This window comes from Meriones unguiculatus, chromosome 2 (genome assembly GCF_030254825.1).
Source record: "Meriones unguiculatus strain TT.TT164.6M chromosome 2, Bangor_MerUng_6.1, whole genome shotgun sequence".
NCBI classification, from domain to species: Eukaryota; Metazoa; Chordata; class Mammalia; order Rodentia; family Muridae; genus Meriones; species Meriones unguiculatus.
In genome coordinates, this window is record NC_083350.1 from 62743195 (window position 1) to 62765645 (window position 22451).

A 22451-nucleotide genomic window follows, 5' to 3' on the forward strand; every position below is an offset into this window, starting at 1 on the left:
CCAAACACATGTCGCCTCTAATTCATCAGCACTTACCCTGGACTGTAAACATTCCTACACTCCATAAAAGCAGGGTGATGGGGAGGAGGGGTGAGGTGAGGAAAATACGGACTTGCTAGTGTGATAGACCCCAGGGAACCAAAGCTGATCATGAGTCCTCTCAGTACCACCATGGATACAAAGCAAGGTTTCTGGGGTGCTGCAGATCATGGTGAACCTCTGGCAGCAGCTGCATCCAGCATCCAACACCTTCGGGGATGAATCTGTTTCTAATGCAGCCATGAGCAGAAATGCTCTTGAGAAGAAGCAAGGACTCCATTGCTATGAAATGGTTTGCCCTCTTCCTTCTCTTGTTTTCCTTGTCATTTCAGCTAGAGGATGCTCCAGCTTTTGTTTGTCGGCTTTGCTTGGTTTTGCATTGTGCTGTTTTGTTGTTACAACCAAGAAATGCCACCTACTGCTGCCCCTTGGAAAGGGAAAGGATATGACGCAATGGAAAGAGACACTTCAAAAGCACAATGCACGCATTCTACTTTCCATCCATAACCAGAGAGTATCACTCAAGTGGCATCTGCAATGGCAGGTCTCTCCAAAAGAAGATGGACCCAGCCCGGTGGTTTTCAACACAAAGGAAACCTGTTCCCTCAGGCATCAGTTTATACATTCAAACCCTCTGAGGCCTGTAGCAACTGATGATATAGATGATGAAAGCAGAAAATCCTTTCAAAGCCACACATGCACACCTTAAGACCTTGTTCCGCTTACACCCCGTTTTCTGGATACCATTTCTTCCCCGTGCAGAGATAGTCTGCAACTGGAACTCCCGTGGGTCTTCAGGCATGAAATACTCTGACAGCATGGTCTATGGCTTCCCAATTCCCTTCCCTTCAAGTCAAGCAAAAGCTGAAGCCATTTGTGAACACTGGAATCCACCTAAGTGTCCCCAATGTCCTTCACCTTTCATAGCCATCAGAGCACACTTGACTCAAATGTTTTTGTAATGACTAATTTTGATTCTTTTCCAAAACAGTCAGCTTATTTTCAAAGCCATGACTTTTTATATCCACCATCAGTTGACCAAACATTTAGGTATTGTTTAATAAAAACTACGTGCTTCCAATAACCAGGGGAAACTGGCATAAAGAAGTTTGAGAGAACACACACACACACACACACACACACCAGTAACTGGTTAAACCCTCTAGGCATTAGACTGGAGATGTCTAGTCATACCACAAAGCATATATATATATATATATATATATATATATATATATATATATGCTGCAAATGGATGCATTTGTTTGTTTATAGGCAAGATCTCGCATATCTTGTGTGTGCTGTGGGCCTTGGACTTTTCTAGTTATCCAACCCAACATTGAGCTTCTGATCCCCCTGCTTCCACATCCCAAGTTCTGGAACTGAGCTTATGTGATGGTGAAGGTCAATCCCAGGCCCCTTGTGGGTGCTAGACAGGCATGTTGCCAAGTGAGCTGTGTCCCTTGCCCACACCTTTTCTAAAAAGGACTTACTACTTTCATATTTGGAGCCAGACCCCCGTAATGAAAGTCAGCTTTCCATCGCCTTCCTGTGCCCAGGAGAAGCCAGTTCACACCTGTGCCCCAAGCTCCCGTGGGGCCAGCTACATCGCAGTGTTGCACTGGGGTGATACTGAGCACAAGGCGTGTGCTTGAGCTGTTCTTGGTTTCAGATGAGAACTGGGAGAAGTTTACACAAAGGGATGGGTGATGGGATCTTTCTTAGTGGACACGCTGGATGCATGCAAAAGAACTGATGTGATGTAACTGTAGTGTCCGTGTATGTGGCACACTCGCTGAGAACAGCTGCAGACGAGACTGTCAGTGTTACCTGTGGATTCCACAGACCTTTCCAGGCTTCCAAAAATATTACAACCCACTCTACAACATCCTTAAGTCCCTGAGGGTTTTGCGTCACCTGCACAATCATTTCTGCTTTAGAGCAATACAAAGGTCGACACGTGATGCCACTCCCAGCATTTAGCACCAAAGTAAGATGACAGAGATTCCTCTGGGGGGGGCCAGATGCTCCCTCATTCGTCAGGGATGAGAAGGAACCAGAAAGCTTTCCTTCCATTCCATCCACAAATCCTTTGATCCTGGTACAGACCAGGATCAGTAGCATGACTGACATTCCCCTAATTGGAGGAAGCCTGAGGACCACAGCAAACAATAAATAAAAACAAAATTAAGTAACATATGCATGCATAGAGTGAACTGTGGTTTCTTTCCTTTTATGATTTTTAGATTCTTGCTTCCACCTGGCTCAGGACTAGAAGGGACCTATTATCCACTTGGCATATATAATCTATTTCTTCCCAGGGAACCCATGACTACATAGGGGAAGCCAATGAGTGCAGGAATGGCCCAGTGGTCCCCCAATGACCACAGGAAAGCCGTTTGGAACCAAAAGTACCCTTGCTTACTTCGCCCTGTGACAGCTGATCTTCGCTCTCATGCTGACTTGCCTTAGAATCTCCAGGGAAACGAAAATCTGGCCGTGTGTGTTTGTGAGGCAGTTTCTAGAGAAACTTAACCCAGGGCAGGAAGCTACGCTGAATGTGGGTGACATAACCCCACAGACTGGGGTCCAGGACTCACTGAAAAGGAAAAAGGCAGCTGAACACCAGTGCTTCTCTCCCTCTGCTTCCTGACTAGAGGTGCAATGTGATGGCTACCTCACACCCCTGCACGTGTGCCTTCCCTGCCAGTGAGAACTGGATCCCCTTAAACTATAAGCCAAAGTAACCTTTGTACCCCGAAGTTGCTTCTCTATTACAGCAGCATAAAAAGTACCTGACACACCATTTCAGTCTGCATCGCGCATCCCCACCCTCCACTGAACCAAGATTCCTTTCCAGTCACCTGACCACACCTGGGATCTCACGCTCCAATTCCCCAAAAGCAAGCTTCAAGGAGCCATGTGAAGGATCACTTCTGCTGTGTGACAAGCCAGAGAAGAACCTCGTGACTTCTAGAAAGATCGCCATCAGTGAGTTAAAGCTGACTTACCTAAGCTCTAATCACAATCAAAAGAGCAAAGGAGGCCAGAAAGAAACAGGGCAACAAAACCGATTGATAGAAACAGCGTTCCCCAAATTCCAGAAACCCATGAGGGCTAGCCCACTCAGATGGCTTGTAATGACAGTTACCGTTTCTAACTGTGTCATTTCCCATCACATATGTCACTGAGGACAGACAGCAAGCATGCCTGCCTCAGATGCCACTCACCAATGCAGGCATGGACCCTCACAGATAGCTGGGTCCTCAGAATAATGCTGTTCTTCTTGCCCCGCCTAAGAGAAGACAGGAAACAAAGCACAGGTGTTAGCGGGCATCCAACAACCCGTCCGTCAGCACACCCACCTGGAAGAGATGCCCAGGAAGCAGCTACCTAATCTAAATAAGAACATACCCTGAGTAACAAGGCTTCAAAGAGACAAAAATGGGAAGCTTTGCCTCTTCTGCTTTAGCACGTGTGTTTTATCTCCAAGCCCACCAACTCTGTCCTCTCCCAGAGTCCGCGCATCCTGCTTGACCATGTTGTGAAGATTTTTAAATCTGGGCCTGTGAAGTGAAATCCCTGGAATGTAGCAACACAGTCTTCTTGCTCAGTTCTATGCTATTTTAGTTCTTTTTTTTACATATATAGGAAAGGGGAACACATGCCTCCATCTGGAGGAGCTGCTCTGTTGGTCTCAATTCAAGGCTGCCTTGGCTTCTCCCACATTTCTTACCCCCATCTTTTTTACAGGAAGATGGAGTCCACCAAGGATACATTCAGGCTGTTTATTACTGGCCCTGGCAACATGCACACTCCCTCCCTCACCTAGAATCTTCCTTGCCTCAGTTTCCAGGAGGAAGAAAGGGCATAAGCCTCCCCAGCTCCACTCCTACCAGGCTAATCCTAGGTAGGACCTTGGATGCAGAGAAAAACTTGGCAGAAAGTGTACAGTGGGAGCTATTATGGACCCTGGCTACATGTGGGTAACAAGGGCCTTGAGACTAGAGAATACCAGGAAGCCCACAGTTGAAGGCCAGCTGAGAGCAAACAATCCTGCAACAGGGATCATGGCAGGTCTTTCTATGGCTGCATCCCTTTCCTATCTTCATTACTTCTCCAGGGACTCAGTTGTAGGACAATCCAGCAGTGTCTTCCAGCATCCTAGTCTTATGGTTGTGTAGGAAGGAGATGCAGAACCCAAGTAATGACTGCATCAAATATATATATATATATACACATATAATTTTTGACACCAGATAAGAAGGGCCTGCATGGCTTTATATTTATTATTAGAAAGGAAAATGGAAAACTAATTGTATAATCCTAGGAAATTTATGTAATGGCCTCCAGCCTACAGTTGCCTGGGGATGTCATAATATGATTTTTCTTCACAGCAGAAGTTCTTTATCTAGTTATCTGTTTACAGACAACTAGGATGGCTCCATTCCTTTCTCACCATGAATACTGCAGCCATAAACATGTGAAAGTGTCTCCATTACACACTTGGAATCAAAAGGCCTCTTTAAAAGGTAGTTTCATCATCTGCAGCTCTTTTGTTTCACCATTCTGCCTGGTTCTTTACCTGTCTGTGTACATAAAGCCAGCCCTACAGATGATGGGTCCTGGGTGCACTGGAAGGCACAGGCTGTGGAAGCATGTTATAGGACAATGACAAAATATTACATTAATGGGATTTAGGCAAAGGAAGGAAGCAGCCTAGGTCTTGGAAGAAATGAAAAAAGAAGGCCCCAGGAGAAGAGAGTTAGGATGTTAATATTGAAACCTAACACCCTGAAGAAAACACATCAAGAGATAAGATGGGAGCTGGAGAGATGGTTCTGCACTTAAGAATACTGGCTGCTCCTGCAGAGAATCCAGGTTCAGCTCTCAGCACCCACACTGTGGCTCACAACTCTCTGTAACCCCAGTTCCAGGGAACCTGATGCTATGTTCTGGCCTGCACGGGTGCTACACACACATAGTGCAGAGACATATATGCAGGCAAAATACTCATACACATGAAATTAAATAAGTTAATCTTTTTTTAAAAGATAAGTTACACAAATCCAAGACAAGTATGGCAAACTAAGTTACATAACATACAAAAAATACCAGATCAGGTAAGGTTTATCCTATATGGTAGTTTGAATAGGAATGGCCCCTACAGGCTCATAGATTTGAATGATTTGTCAGCAGGAAGTGGCACTATTAGGAGGTGTGGCCACGTTGCAGGAAGTGTGTCACTGAGGTGGGCTTTGTGGTTTCAAATGATGAAGCCAGGCCCCGTGTCACTCTCTCTTCCTGCTGCCTGTAGATTCAGCTGTAGAACTTCTCCAGCATCATGTCTACCTGCATGCTGCCATGACAATAATGGACTAAACCTCTAAACAGTAAGCCAGCCCCAATTACACGTTTTCCTTTATAAGAGTTTCCGTGGTCATGGTGTCTCTTCACATAAATACACACCCTAACTAAGACATCCTCAGAACCCAGTTTAGGCAGTCCAATATCACAACACATGAGTGTGAACCTCAAGTTCAAAGATGCACACGGTTACAGGAACATCCTTTGCGAGCCCCCTTGACCGTCTGGTCCCTCCCTCCAACATTCGTGCTCTAATGTAGAGATGGAGCCAGAAGCTTCTGTATTTCTCTTATATTCTCTTGTATTGGGGCCATTATTAATTTTAGCAGTCTTCTGTTGATTCTTTCGGCTTTATATAATATTATATCATCTGCTTAAAGCAATCCTTAGCTGCACATAGCTGTGGCTCAGTGGTAGAATGTTTGCCTGGCATGTGAGAGGCTCTGGGTTCAACCTCTAGTACTTCAGAAACACAAAAAGCAAAAAAACTCCTGCTGGGCATGGTAGCTACACATCTTTAATCCCAACACTTGGGGTGGGAGGCAGAATTTAATCTGAGTTCTAGGCCATCCAGGGATACACAAAACAGAAACAAACACAAACAAGCCTTCCTTAGTTTTCCAATGAATACACTCTTTTAACTTTTTTAAAAATTTTATGTATATATACCTGCATGAGTTTTAGTACACTACAGTGTTTAAAATTCCTTGGAGTCCAGAAGAGGGTGTCAGATCCTCTGGAACTGGAGTTAATGTGGCTGTGAGCTGCCCTGTGGGTGCTGAGGGCCTAACCCAGTCCTCTGCAAGAGCAGTAAGTTCCCCTAACTGCTGATCCATCCAACCAGACCTTCTTTCCTTTAGTTTTAAAACTACAACATTCAGAAGAGAATGAGTCCCTGATACCTTTTCCCAAGAAATGGGATAGTGTGTCAGCTTGGGTTAAGAAGATAACAGTAGCAGGCATAAATGTAATTTTTAAGTGGTTAAAAAGTAAATCCCAATAGTGGAGGACACTTAGACACATAGTATGTTCCAGATGAAGCTCTGAGTACGTTACACAGCTTTTGTCGTCACAAAAATCCCAAGATTGATAGCACCAGCCCTGTGTGATTTGTAGATGAGAGGCTCAGAAAAGTTATGATACATCACTCAAGTCTCACAGGTAGGACGTAACTGTGACCCTGTTAGACCCCAGACCCTGCACCTTGCTCCCTCCCTCTAGCTGCCTTACAGGTAGGTGTCCCCTACTTAATTCCCTTATCCCAGAGTTTCTGGTACTAAGCAGTCTGAAATCTTGGGCGTGCACCACTGCCTGCTGCAGTAAACACGGAGTTCCCACAGGCAGCTTCTACACTCAAGTCCCTGGCATGGACAATTACCTGAGTGGCCAGCCCACGGCCCACATACAAGCCTGACATTCATCACTCCCCACAGCTAACGTCCTACCAATAACCCTCTCTGCTGGTAAGAATGCAAGTAAGGGAAGCCTCACTGAGTGCTGGCAAAAGTGTGAGTGCAGCCACTCGCAGCTCAAAATGCCACAAAGAGACGTGTAAGCACCAGCACTTCCAGGAATGTGTCATAAGGGATCCAAGTCAGCGTATCAGAAAGAGCCCTGCACACTCGTGTTCAAAGCTGCACCATTCACAACACCCAAGGTACCAAAGCAGGCTAACTGTTGGTGGGGAGAACCGAAGCCTAGGGATGTGGAATGGGAAAGAAGAAGAGATCCAGAAGAGTAACAGGAGGTGTGAAGGCATCAAAGGGCATTGCATGTGTGTACGGAAATAGTATACAGAAGTCCCTTACTCTATACCATCATCACATGCTAATAAAGCTACGTAACAGCAGCTGGTTGATAGGTGAGAAATAGACAGGAGAGAGGTGAGACCCAGTAGCTGCGTTTCTCTGGAGCACCCCTAGTACAACCTTCAAGCATGTAACTTTACTGGCCTTCCGTATTCCAAGATTAAACTCGATGAAAGGCTGCCACAGCACACACACCCCCAGGAGCCTGTGGGTGCTCTTTGCTCCCCACCACCTGCATGTTGGACCTCTGCCCAGCTGCCACACCTGTAAGCTACTTCCCAGCTGCTGAGTCAGATGGGAATGCACAAGCACCAGGGCCTGGGGCTCAGGGGCAAAGGCAGTGTGTGGGGCCGGAGACTCCGGGCACAACCGGCTTCCTTTCTTATCAGTGCAGCTGATGGCAGGGAGCCATCACCAGCTTCTGCAGGCCACACCCAAGGCCATCTCTTCCCTAATGACAACACAAAACCATTTAGAACAGACACAGGAATAAAAACAAAACAAACAAAACAAAAAAAAAAAACCACTCAACCAAGGCCCAAGTGTCAGGGATGTGAGGTCAGAGCTCTAAGCTTCCATTGAGTTCCTGGCCTCTCAGAAAGCACCAGCTTCCCTTATGGCCTTGGAGAACAAACTCTTATCCGGGCCACTGAAGCTCTCAAAAATAACAACACAGAAAGGCCTTCTAAGAGGAGGGGAGCCAGAGGCTTTACCACGTTTTGTGGCCAGCAGTAGAAATGACATTCTGCAGTGTCCTCCAGGCTATTAAGGAAATTTAAACTAATATTCTAGTCAAAGGTAGGAGGAGGCATTTAAACATTCTACAGAAGAAGCAGGAACAGGCCCTTCAGCAGGTGTCCAGGGAGAACAGCCCCTAGCCAGCTACCAGCACTATAGGGCTCACCTACACTGACTCAGAGACAAAAGAAGGGGGATTTGAAGGAGTCATCCGCTGGTCAAAGGATAAAGCTGGCTGGCTAAGTCTGAGTTGTTCATAAGCTCAGAGTTCAAGCCAGAGATCTAACCATCACTGCATTCATCCCCGGACACACAGTGGTCTCCCCTAGCAGAGTGTGAAACTAAAAGCAGATGAGCTAAAACCTGCTAGGTGACCTCTACAAACTCCTTAACTTCCTAGGCCCAGCGCTCTCTAATGCAATGCTAACAATGTCAGCTTTGTGCGGAGGGTGTGAAGATGGTCAACCTGGGTCAAGGGCAGAGGTCGTGCCTGGCCCTGGCATGTGGCAAAGCCTTGCTGATGTAAGCTTTTGTGGCATCTTTGTCACCACTCGTCCCTGTATTGGTCTTTCCTCTCAACACTTCTGCTTTCATGCCTGCCTGTCCCCTCCATGTACTCCACTCCATTCCCATTTGCCTTTTCCCATTCCTCCCATATCATCTCTTCCTTTTCTATCTTCCACTTTAGCGACTCCTCAAGAATCTACCCTGACACTGCATCACTGACACGCTCTCTGGTTCAATGAAGGTATAAAAGATTTAACATGGACACTGATGTATATCCCTCCTGTGTATGGTCCTGGGCTCTGCGGACAGACAGGTCACCCACTTTTCTTTGAGGCATGAGGAGTCCCCAAATATACAGACTTATTTGTAGGGTGCATGCCCTATGACCAAAGCACCAAGCCTGTGTGCTTCGGCAGAAAAGACCCAACACCCCTGAAATCCCAGGGAAGGCCAGGCCTTGCATCGATCCTCACTGTTTTCTCACTGAAAAAGTTGCCCCTTCTCCCTGGACTCAGTGAACAGTGAAGTATCTCATCTCTGGTCACGCACTGACGTATTTAAGTTTTAATGATGTATACTTTCAGAATCAGAAGAGCTATCTGTTACAAGTACATAATTCAATAATTTGGGGGTCTGATTATAAAGAGGCTCATTTTCACAGTCTAACTTTTTAATTGTGTCACTGCCCCTCCCATACACACACACACACAATCCCAAGAGAAACCCCATGCTTTTCTTTGACCATTCCTCACTCTCATATTCAGTGCCAGGGCTGCAAATGTACCCTCTCTGCATTTTCTAGTTTTATATCAGCTCAGCACAAGCTAGAGTTATCTGAAAAGAAGGAATCTCAACTGAAAAAAAAAAAAAAAGCCTCCGTAAGACATGGCTACAGGGCATTTTCTTAATTAGTGGTTGATGGGGAATGGCTCAGCCCATTGTGTTTTCCCTGGGTTGGTGGTTCTGGGTTCTATAAGTAAACAGGTGAGGAGCAAGCCAGTAAACAGTGCCCCTCCATGGCCTCTGCATCAGCTCCTGCCTCCAGGTTCCTGCCCTGTTCTAGTTCCTGTCCTAACTATCTTCAGTCGTGGAGTACAATGTGGAAGTGTGAGTCAAATAAACCCTTTCCTCAACAACACTTTTGGTCATGGTGTCTCATTACAGCAATAGAAACCCTAAGACCCTCCCTAAGCTTGCCTTTCTGACACTTCACATAGATGGAACTGGGCAATACCTCACCTTGTGTGTCTGATTTCTTTCACTTGTCACACATTCTTGAGGCTCATCTAGAATGGGGCACATATCCATACGTGTTTCTCTTCTCATTGCTGTGACCCAAAACCTGATAAGACTCAGAACAAGCACCATCCCTGGCAATTTATAGCAGGAAAAGCTTATTTGGTGAGACACGGGCATGGTGGTGGTGACAGCCGTGGCAGTGGCAGCAGGTGCTGCTTGCTCACAGCTTTGCACACCAGGAAACAGAGAAAGGTTGGGCTAGAAGTTAAGACTGGGGTATAAAAGCCCACCCCATAGCAACCTACCTCCCCAGCTATGTCCCTCGCCCCAAAGGTTCCATGGCTGCCGAAAACAGCCACCAACTGGGGATCAAGTGTTCACACACAAGAGCCCGAGGGGGACATTGCACGCCCACACTATGACATCATACTCCTCTCTCCTTATGCTGGTGCTGTCCCATTGCACACACTGACCACTTGCTCTGCACATTCCTCAGCTAATGGGCATCTGAGATCCTTCCACTTTGGAGCTCAGGGAGCTCCGAATAATAATAGCTCAGGGAGCATGTGTATCTGCATTTTATACAGACAAGTGCTTCATCTCTCGAGGATATATCTAGAAGTAGAACTGCTGGGCTGTGTGGTAGTTTAATGTTTAACATTTTAAGAAACCCTCAGGCTGTTGTTCAGAGAAGCTGCCCCACTTTACATTTCCACCAGCGCTGCATCTGGTGTCCGGTTTCACCACTTCCCCCTCAACACATGCCACCATCTGTCACTGTGATTCCAGCCCCGCCAGTAGGTGTACAGTAGGACCTCATTGTGGTTTTGACTTCAATTTCCCCAGAGACTTAAACAATGTTGTGCAGATTTTCACATGCTTCTCAGTCGTGCATCTATTGGTCATTTATGTATCTTGTTGGGATACATGCCTGTTCAAACCCTTTCTCCTCCTTTAAAATTGTCTCCTTGTTATTGAGTTGCAACAGCTCTTTACATATTCTGGATATATTTCTGTTATCAGATATATGGTTTTACAACTTTTCCCATTCCATGGCATCTATCAAGTGTATTTTTAAAAGAGAAACTTTTTCATTTGGACGAATCCAATTTGTTTTCTCACCTGTGCTTCCAGTATCTCTGCAGACTGTTACCTCACAGGGGGCCACAGAGACTGGATCCTATTTTCTCTTTCATGGTTTGAGCTGTCACAGTTCAGACCATGATCCACTTTCAGCTGGGGTTCTATTTGTAGCCAAAGGCCCCTCACATTCCACTGCCCTTGCCACTCAGCTCTCAGGAAATTCTGCTGACACCCTGGTCAGCCACTCCTCTCCTCTGCTTACTCTGTCCCAGGACACCCTGAACCCCCTCTTGCCAGACTCCCCTCTCCTCCTGTTGCCGTGCCTGTTCTGTGTCCTTACCCGTCTATTCTTTAGACTCTCATCCTCCCTTCCTGAGACAGACACTCCTGGCTGCAGACCTGGTCCCCGTACTCCCTTTCTGCCTTACACAGAGATCACGACCCCAGCACAGCTCTCAACACCCAGCAAGGGATAGAAGTTGCTGGCGGACTGTCTGGAAAGCTCTTTAAGTGGAAAAAAATTAGCTGGCGCCAAGATTTCTCTTCACCCGACTCATCTGAAACAGGAGCCACTGGCTATCACCAATGTTCACAGAGATGAAGGGAAGTCAGGCAAACAACACCATGGTGTGCGTGTGACATGAGCCAAAGTCCTAGCCATTGTGAGCATGTGTGCACAGGAAGAAGGTTGCACCCACTTTGTTGCTTTCACTCTTCCTGGTGTCTTGGATGCTGATGAGAAACTAGAGCAGCCACTCTGGACCCAGGATGGGGTCCTGATCTACCAGATGATGTCATTGTTTTATCACTTCCCAAAAGCATTGGACTCTTAGAAAGAACAAGAGAGAGGGAAAGAAAGAAAGAAAGAAAGAAAGAAAGAAAGAAAGAAAGAAAGAAAGAAAGAAAGAAAGAAAGAAAGAAAGAAAGAAAGCATTATTTCAACTAGCAGATTTGGGGATATCCTAGCTTGCAAAAACGGAGAATTTTCCTCTAACTGGCACATGTGTGAGTGCCCTGATGTGACCCTACTCAGAGCAGGTAGACTGCCAGCTGTAACGATGGAAGCCAGACCCTAAGGATGGCAGAGCAGAAAGGGAAAGGCAGCCTATGTTCCTAGGGACCTGATGGACTCACTCTGTGACTTTGCCTACTTACCACAGCTTTCCTAGAGTGTTTGGAGGTTCACGAAGGAATCGTCTTTAAAAATTCTAGAGATTCTGGCTATTATGAATAAAGCTGCTACAAACATGGTTGAGCAAATGTCCTTGTTGTGTACTTGAGCATATTTTGGATATATGCCTAGGAGTGGTACAGCTGGGTCTTGAGGTAGCACTGTTCCTAATTGTCTGAGAAAGTGCCAGATTGATTTCCAGAGTGGTTGTTCAAGTTTGCATTCCCACCAGCAATGAAGGAGGTTCCTCTTTCTCCACAACCTCTGCAGCATGTGTTGTCAGTTGAGTTTTTCATCTTGGCCATTCTGATGGGTGTCAGGTGAAATCTCAGGGTCGTTTTGATTTGCATTTCCCTAATGGCTAATGAGGTTGAACATTTTTTTAAGTGTTTCTCCGCCATTCTGTATTCCTCTACTGAGAATTCTGTTTAGCTCTGTACCCCATTTTTTTATCAGCTTGCTTGATTTGTTGCTTTTTAACTTCTTTAGTTCTTTATATATTCTGGATATCAGCCCTCTGTCAGATATAGGGTTGGTGAAGATCCTTTCCCAGTTTGTAGGCTGTCGTTTTGTTCTGACAACAGTATCTTTTGCTTTACAGAAGCTTTTCAGTTTCATGAGGTTCCATTTATTGATTGTTGATCTTAGAGCCTGTGCTGTTGGTGTTCTGAACAACCCCAATGTTCCTCAGTTGAGGAATAGATACAGAAATTGTGGTACTTTTACACAATGGAATACTACTCAGCAATTAAAAACAAGAAAATCATGAAATTTGTAGGCAAATAGTGGGACCTAGAAACGATCATCCTGAGTGAGGTATCCCAAAAGCAGAAAGACACACATGGTATATACTCACTTATATAGACCTATAAGATAAGATAAACATACTGAAATCTATACATTTAAAGAAGATAAACAAGAAAGAGGACCCTGGGTAAGATGATCAATCCTCACTTAGAAAGACAAATGGGATGGACATTGGATGTGGGAGAAAACAAGTAACAGGACAGAAGCCTACCACAGAAAGCCTCTGAAAGACTCTACCTAGCAGTGTAACAAAGCAGATACTGAGACTCATAACCAAACCTTCAGCAGAGTGCAGGGAATCATAAGAAAGAAGGGGGAGTTAATATGACCTGGACAGGACAGGAACTCCACAAGGACCAAATATATCTGGGCACAGGGGTCTTTTATGAGACTGTTTCTCCAACCAAGGACCATGTGAGGATATAACCTAGAACCTCTGCTCGGATGTAGCCCATGGTAGCTCAGTATCCAAGTGGGTACCCTAATAAGGGGAACAGGGACTATTTCTGACATGAACTCAATGGCAGGCTCTTTGACCTCTCCTCTCCCCGAGGGAGGAGCAGCCCTGCTAGGCCACAGAGGAGGACATTGCAGCCAGTCCTGAAGATACCTGATAAACCAGGGTCAGATGAAATGGGAGGAGGTCCTCCCCTATCAGTGGACTTGGAAAGGGGCAAAGAAGAGATGAGGGAGGGAATGAGGGAGCAGGATACAGCTGGGATACAAAGTTAATAAACTGTAACTAATATTAAAAAAATAAAAAATTAATTAAAAATTTCTAGAGTGCCAGTGGAGATAGTTATACAACCTTGGCTTAGGAACAAACAGTTCTTCATAGGGGAAGGTCATCATCTTCAACTAAAGGTGTAGCTTCGATAGGAACATGTGTGGGATAGTGAAGGAGGAAGGGGACACACCCAGCCAGGCAAATCAGCCTGGCAATTAATGGGTGCCATGTCACAGCCAGATTGCCTCACTTAAAAGGGGGAGGGGGCACATTGAAAGCAGAGCTAACTCCTTGATAACTCTCACCACACACAGACAGCTCCATCACCAATACCTTACACAGGTGAGCTCATACCTGTCACAACAGCTGAGCTAACCATGAAGGCACAGTTGGTCTTATGCTGTTATATCTATAGCCAACCTTTCCACAACAGACACTAAGACACCCATCCATGTTCACTCCTTCATCTCTTCACGGTCTGTTTATATAGCCCAGGCTGGTCTCAAACTCACAGTGACCCTCATGCCTTCAGCCACCACCTGACTACACTGATCTTTCTCCTAGCTGCACAGCGCTAAGCTTTGTTAGCTCATCGCTTAAATCACACGGTACATGGCTTTTCTCAGACTTTACAAGATGGATTTGTCTCCTGTGTCTTTTCTATCCAGATAGCTTATTTCTAAATATCCATCCTGTGGTTTTTCTATACTCTACTCACCTGTAAAGACATCTTGGAAGCTGCTGAATATTGGAAATCATGAGTAAATTCGCTGTGAACATCCTTGTGTGGATTTTATGTGGACGTGGGCTTTGGCCTCATTTGAGCAGCCATGAGACTGTTGTCCATTTGGCGTTGCCATTGGTACCACACAACTGTCCCGGAGCTCCAATCCTCGCCTGCGCTGGGCTCGGCCCGCACACGAGGACGTTCAGATAGGTGTTCATATTATCTCTTGACAATATGCGGTTTCCTGTGCCTTCCCCTTCCTGAGTACCTCCTCTCCTTTGCCTGTGTTGTACCAGGGCTGTTTGAAAGTTCTTTTCGATATTTTAAACACGTGTCCTTCATTTAACTTGTGTTTGAAATTTTTTTTCCTCCCAATCTATGGCTTTGCTTTTCAGCCTCTTTAATATTCATTTTTACATGATAAATATTAAACTTCCAAGCCAGTGTTATCTCGGATGCCACATGCAACAGCATACAGTTCTTGGCTAAGGTCTTACGGGGCCTGAATAACTGCTGCAGCCAGAGCCTGGTCCTTTCCCACAATTCTGTGCTGGCTTCAGGTGAAGAGCACCAGGCCATCCATCTCCCAGCCTCTCTGTGGCTGGACGCTCCCCACCTGGCTCCAGGCCCAGCTCCTGCCACACGGCTGACTAACATGGGTAAGCCCCTCTGCCTCTCTCAAGTCATCCTTACTTCACGCTTCTTCTCAGCACGGTCCCCCTCTGTGCCCGCTGCCCACTACTGTCACAAGCCAGTTGCATAACTGTTCCCCTCTGCATGGTAAGCCAGCTCCCCATACTTCCTTCCATAGGTCTAGCCCCGGCCAGCTACCAGGTTTGGGTCACTCCATTCTCATCTCCTCCATGTTCTTCCCACTGTCTTCCTGGCCTCCTTTCATCCATCCTTAAGCCTGTGCCTTCAGAACGAGGCTTCTGAGAAGGCTCCTTCCACACAGGTTGTTTGTTAAAACAGCTCTCAACCAATCACATAGTCCACGTCAGTGGTTCTCAACCTATGAGGCATGACCCTTTCACGGGGCTCACCTGAGACTGTGCGAAAACACGGATATTTACATTACAATTCATACCAGTGGCAAAATTATAGTTATGGAGTAGCGAATAATGAAATAATGAAATAATGTTACCAGAGAAGGTCACCACAAAATAAAAGCTGTGTTAAAATGTCACAGCATCAGGAAGACTGAGAACTGCCAGCCTACACTCCAATTCATTTAACCAGGGCAGCACGTTGCAGTCTGTTGAAACTACTTTAAAACCATTCTGCCTGGGCCCGCCCCAGTCTCTGATCTCACAGGCCTGAGCCGGGGTAAGCAAAAGAGAACTGTCACGGTGCTCCAGGTGGCGGCATTCGCCTCTGAGACCGATTGCCTACACCAGAGGTTCCCTGGCCGAGAATCCAAACACAGAGACAGCTCATTTAAAAATAAAATAAAAATAAAAACAGGCTTCCAGACCTTACGGCAAACTCTGACTTCAGCTTGTGTGAAAAAGCTTTCATCCAGTATTCTGAGGCACCCAGCCTAGAACTCACCCAGAGTTGGTGCAGGAGCTCCAGGCCAACCCTCAGCCCTTACAAAACTCACCCTGGCTGTCCTCTTCTTTTTTTTTTTTTTTTTTTTTTGGCAAGGGCACTTTCTTTACCACACTAGCAGGCAGGTGGTGATGGTCTACAGGGTTCTGTAGTGTTTGTATGACCCTGCCGTGGCTGGAGGTGAACTAAGGCTGCATGAGCTACACCCTGCAGCCCAGGTAAGCGCCGCCAGCAACATCGTGGACCAGAGACGCATTTTGATTTTGAATCAGTTTTCATCCCTTTAGAAACCTCTTACTGCTACCAAAATTTTCATGACCTCCACATGCCACATGTGGGGTCGAGAGTCAAAGTTTAAGGAACTGTTCTACATGCCCATAGCTTCTGAACCGCCCATTTCAATGTACTCAACTCCAAATTCTGGCTATAATTGCCAACAATTATGAGTTCAAAGCATGAGTATGGAGTGCTGAGACTAGCTTACTGTTTTATTTACATCATATTTCACCTGGAAACAACCCAAGCTCATGATGGTACTATCGATCTTTATAAGAAACTGGAGGCTCAGAGAGATAAAGGGACACACCATAGTTACATGGTGATGATATTAACCAGAAAGCCTATGTCCCTAACTACAACACAAAACCACTGAAATGTCTCTCACTGCCGAGCCTGATGACCTGTATTCCATGCCTGGGATCCACGTGGTGAAAGAAAAGAACCAGCTTCCTAACCACTTGCCACTTGTAAGGGTTTATTTCAGCTTGCACTTACAGGTACCAGTCCATCATGAGGGAAGTCAAGACAGGAACTGAAGCAGAGTCTACAGAAGAGCAAGGATTACTGGCTTGCTTCTTCTGGGTTGCTTGGCTCTTCTTTATGTAGCCCACCTGCTTGGGAATGACACCACCCACAATGGGCTGGGCCCACCAATATTGATGAACGTTTAAGAAAACACACTCACAGAAACACCCACAGGCTAATCTGATGAAGCCAATTCTGAGATTGACTATCATTTATGGCAAACTGACAAAAACCAACCAGCCCAACCACTATAAAATGCTATCTTCATGGAGTTACATAAAATCCATGAGAGCACCTGACCTACAGGGAGGAAGGTAGTACAGGGAATAGCATCTTTAGTCCGTAAATAAACTTTATAAATATCTTCATTTTGTGAGCTTCTATCAGAAGAATGCTCATCCAAGGTCATACAATAGAAGGTCAGGATCAATTTAGAGGCTCCAGGCCTGTTTCCAATGGACTATGCCACGCTTGCTTATTTCCCTGGCCTTGGAAGGCAACAAACCCTGCTCGGTTTTGTTCGTATAATAATTGCTTTGTCCTTCCTCTGTTGAAGGTCTTTCTCCTATTCTCTGGTAAGCCGGGGCACAAGTGGTAATTCCAAACAAGTGAGTTAATTTTTAGTCTTGGCATAAAGGAGCAAAGCAATGGACAGGAACAAAGAAATGGTCCCTCCAGCAAGGAAGCTCACCGCAAACACACCACAGGAAAAAAAATGCTACAATTTCATACATCTTAATTTTTAGACCATCTTCCTATAGTTAATGCAAAAATAGGACTTCTTTTGGCCATCTTCATACCGCAAAAGGGCAGCTCTTAACTAGGAAACGTTATATTTTAACCCTTGATAATGGTAGACATGAATTTCAGTCACATAATCTTTGTCAAATGCCACACACCTAAGGGAGAACCCAGGAGAAACTCTAAGTGCAAGTGACGTGACAAATGGGCATGGACATCTGCCACCTTCATGGGGGAGGCAGGGGGTCTCCACCCAGAGCTGCTTGATAGTCAGCAACCAGGGATTTGCCCTGTGCCTCAAGGGTCAGTAATAGCAGTTCTCCTGTCAGGAAACAGCGTGACCCCAGCTGTTCCAGGAAACAATTCTGATGGGTCTTCTGCTCCCCAGACCCAAGACAGACAAGTCTCACACTAGGATATGAGAACATGTGGCTTTTCTTACACCTTATTTAATTAGGTGTGTTACAAAAGACAAGGGACAGCCACTACGAAGAATGACCATTTCAGAGACATACCAATCCTCTGGAGTGAACTTGAGACACATCTGTCAAATGTGTTCTCACCCATCATCTTGTGGGGTACCTGCTTCAGTCTGAAGTTGCCATGACTTGGGCCCCTTTCTTGTTTCACTATCACTCATTATCCCACAGCCCTTGCTGTGAGGGACTAGAAATGGGAATCTAGCTTATGCTGATCAGCTTGGCCCCAGCTTATGGTGGTCATCATCACTGTGACAAATACCTGCCAGAGCCTACTTAATGAAAGAAAGATTTGTACTGGTCCATGGTGGCAAGGGATCCAGTCCATCACAGTCTGGAGAACATGGCTGAGCAAAGTAGCTCCTATCATGGAAGACAAGAAGCAGAAAGATGGAAGGCCTGTGCTAGCAGTATTTCTCCTCCTTTCCCTCTTACTTCATCCCATGTGCAAACAGGAAGGTCTGCTGCCTTTAGTGAATTCTCTCTGTAAATGGACTCACAGACACAGCAAGAGGTGTGCCACCTTGCTAGTCTCCTAGGCAGCCCTCAGTCCAAATAGCTTGACATTCAAGGTTACCACCACAAGGTTATTCACCACAGGTGAATACTCAAATGGGAACAAAAGAGAAGGCAAGGACCAGGAGAGCCCAGAGAGCCTGGCTTACACTTCCCAGCCTTGTACATTTACACTTCTCTGGAGAAGCCTGTAACATCTGGATACTGCTGTCACCATGAGATGTTCACATCACCATGGATGATGGCAGCAAAGGTGTCTTCTCTTCTCTGGTCCCCACATGTATTAGGGGCTGGTGTAGACCAAGACTGGTATCATTGCATGAACTAACTAACCTCATGTCACTGCAGGTTCAGATATCATGCAGTGTAGGACTAGAAGAGCTTTTACCAGAGCTCCTGAGACAGCAGAGAGGTTCCGACCCTGCAGCCAGCCCCACTGGGTGTGCACCTGGCTCTACTCCCGGCTCTACTCCCTGGGATGTGTAACTTAATTTCTGACCTTCAGTTTATCTCCAATGGATGAAAAGTGGAGCCAACAAAATCCACCTACTACTAAATCCTCCACCTTACTATTCAAAAGATTCTGTAAATGGGAAGCCTCCGTGTGTTCTTTCCCTTCACCTTTATTCTGATATTGCTGACTAATACATCAGCACTTTTTTTTTATTACACTTCCATCTCTAAATCATTCAAGGTTTTGAAAAAAAAAAAATCGGGCAGGACATGGTCTTTAAGCATTACACCACTAAAGACATTTTTCAAGTTGACAATGATCTACTCATAACACTCATGGGGTCTGTTTGAGCAATGAGCCATGAAGGCATCCAATGAGACTGTCATTCTAGCCAGCATTCTGACATCTACAAAGGCATGCCATTGTCAGACATAGGCAAAACTATTCCAATGGAATTTCCCCTGAATGTACTGGCCCTATAATCCTTTAATATCCACTTTTAAGATGCTGGTAAGGGCTGGCAATGTAGTTCAGTTGGTGGAGTGCTTGTGTAACATGCTCACAAACTCCTGGGTTCAGTCTCCAGTGCTCAGGAGGTGAAAGGCAGGAGGATGGGAAGTCCAAGGTCATTGTCTGTTACAGTGCAAGTTTGGGGCCCAGCCTGGGTTATGGAAAAGCCTATCTGAAAGATAGATGAAAATCATGCTGATGAGTAATTATGTTGCTAGAACTTCATTCATGTGCAACCTCTGAAGTACCCAGAGAGTTTCCCCTTGCGATACTGGATGTCTTCTAAGAACTTTCCTACAAGGGCACCTTGACCTTTTTTGATGACCATGGCCATGGCACATATGAACTCATCCCGAGACTTTGCCATTTACCACCCTCCGGTATTTAAAAATGGCTGTGAAGTGCTGAGAAATGCTAGGCTCCAGGCATTCACTCAGGCACAGTTCTGATCTCAGGGAGTTTAATCAGAAGAGAAGAGGGACAAGTAGAGGAACGATGATCTCAAACTATGAAGGCTACTATACTAGAGGAAGCCCTGCAAGGGTCAGGACACACTGGAGCCAGAGACCTACCTAAAGGAGGGTTCCAATGTAACCCCATTCTTTGAACTCTGCATGAAAAATTAATACTCTCAGCTAGCATCTGCCTGGCCATATTTTTAGTTTGGCCAAGGGAGTGTCAGGTAACTTTGTGAGTCTCTGGAAACCACATTACAATATCTGAGAATGGTCCTGGAAGCACCAGGAACTCTGTGAAGGTCTAGGAAGAGGCAGGTGATACAATCATAGCTGTGTCTGGTTCAAGGTGGATACAGAACAGGAAGAGAGGCAGCCCCACAGATGGCTCCTTCAGCATCCCAGTCGACATAGGAAGGCTTGTTATCTGCATGAGTATCATCCTATTCCTCAGTATCCTAAGTATCTTGCAACTCAGATGTAGGCTAAGAAATAACTTATATTAATTAACATAATGAACAATTATTTTATCCAGAGTAATAAGTTAAAAAGATATAAAACCATAAAACTACCAGGATTCCTGTCAAGCAAATGAAATATCAAGTAAATTATTGGAAACAATGATTAAAACAGCTGTTGGTCCACAAAAAAAATCTACAGAATGTTAATTTGTTTTAACTCAGGTTAAAAATCCCTTAAAAGAGAATGCTGTGTGCTCAATTAACCCATCCCAGAGTTTTTTCTCTTAAGCCACACTACCAACATGGAGCAAAGTCCCTCAAGATAGAAAAAGATATACAGTTCCCAACAAGGACTTACATGACTCTAAGTGAAGGTCAAGGCCAAGTGGTTTCTCCAAAATGTTCTAAGACCAGCACACTAGCACTGGCATCAAGTCAGGCCAGTGGGCAGGGACAATGGTTGTGCTTACCCTGTGTCATCTTGGAAGCCTTCCAACTCATCCCGCTGTTCTGCCAGTGTGGCCTCCAAATCCAGGTAGGCACCATTGTGGGACAGCTGCAGGGTACAGTCATCGAGCTGGGAGAGAAAGAAGGAGTTAGTCCCAGCCACCTCCATGGATGGGGACCAGGTACAACCACCTTAAGTTTCCCTCATGGGCTTTTAAAAATCAAGCATCACTTGAACTGTGATGCCTACTGGAGCAGACTTCATGCAGGTGGACAGTGGAGTCTGTCGGAGAGCTAGCATTGGCCCAAGTTGTTAAGATTCTCAAGCTGCAGTTGGCAGTATTTTGTTATATCAAGAATGATTACTTGCACTTAAAAACACAGGTAAACTATTTTGCCAAAGACTGTGATTAATAATATTGTAAGAAAACCAAGTATATAACATCATGTTTGATTCCTCAAGTTGTCAGGATGGCTCTTACTGTTCCAGTTGGTGAGTGTGCACTCTAGTTCCAAAATTTAGGCAACCATGGTAGCTCATGACTGAAATCCCAGTACATTAGATGCAGAGGCAAGAAGAGAGGTTGGAGTATGCCGATTGTCACAATGGTAGTCCTGGTCTAATGGTACTGTGGTCAGCTCCATTTGGTATTTCCAGTTTTATCCCAGCAGCCTCAGGTGAACACTGAATCATCCTTCCTGGTCCCCAGGGCCTGCCGGGAATTTGCCTCAACATGTTCTGTGTCAAGCACCAAATAACAAAAGGAAACCCCACAATCTTCCCAGCCTATGACAACAAGATCCTCAAAGCTTAAGCCTAACTGCCATCACCCACCCCCCATCACATTCCAGGCATCAGTAACTACCACCATTTCCAGATCACCATCTTAGCAAAATTATATATCTGACCTAGGCAGAGTACTAAAGAACACAGAAGGGCTTCCTTCCCTCAGAGATACGGTTTCACTGAATGAGAAGGACAGACAAATGGTCTATAGGTTAGAATAAGACAAGTTAGATCAACTGTCAGTCAGTGGATGCGCTTCCTCAGCCTATGCGCCGGCAACTGTCTTCGGCAGAAATGCCAAGAAGGGTGTCATTGCTCCCTAGCTAAATGTCACCACCTTGATCCCCTAATTAAAGGGTGAGCAAACCCCTGTGCATTTGAGCTTGTGAGTCTCTCAACTAAAAAAGAAAAGGTGAACATGGCCTCTCGGTCCCTTAAGAGAAATGTGTGGGATGGGCACAGAACAACCAGGGCATGGGAAGCAAATGGGAATATTGACTGCCCTAGGGGGAGGCACATAGAGGGTAAAATGCCAAGGGAATCAACACACTGCCAGAGCCATGCTAAAATGCCTACCCAGCCACACCATTACACCTGGGACACAAGATTAACATTTAACCTATCATCACAGGAGCCACGGAGCTCTAGCTTTGGGGCTTTAGAGCTGGGATGACAGAGAAATGGTGAACTTCCCTAGATAGTTGAATGTTGACGGTCATCTGTGAGTCTCGCTTAGAAGCCTGTATATTGGTTTCTTTGTTCACTGATGTGACAAAAAATATTCCACTTGAGGAGGGAAGGGTTTGTTTTGTCCTGTGGTTTAAGAGGGGATACAGTCCACTATGTCGGAAGGTGTTGAAGCAGGAACAGGAAGCAGCCAGTCACTAAGTTCACAGTCAGGAAGCAGTGATGGGGAAAGCTGGAGGTCAGATCACATTCTCCTTTTTATTTGGTCTAAAACCCAAGGCCAGGGGATGGTGTCATCCACATTCAAGATGGGTCTCCCCTCCTCGACTAAAGCTTCCTGGAAACA

At 45.6% G+C, this 22451-nt stretch overlaps 1 protein-coding gene across 8 annotated transcripts in view; it reads right to left on the reverse strand.

The window, feature by feature from the left end:
* The window catches only part of Fhod3 (formin homology 2 domain containing 3), a 410673-nt gene that overhangs the window by 347118 nt on the left and 41104 nt on the right, over nt 1-22451 (reverse strand). For all 8 annotated transcript variants that reach the window (XM_060377581.1, XM_060377579.1, XM_060377576.1 and 5 more), the window contains exons 2-3: nt 20655-20761; nt 3270-3334 (exon numbers count right to left, since the gene is read on the reverse strand). In XM_060377581.1, coding sequence (XP_060233564.1) covers nt 3270-3334; nt 20655-20761 — 172 coding nt within the window. The remainder of the gene's footprint in view (nt 1-3269; nt 3335-20654; nt 20762-22451) is intronic.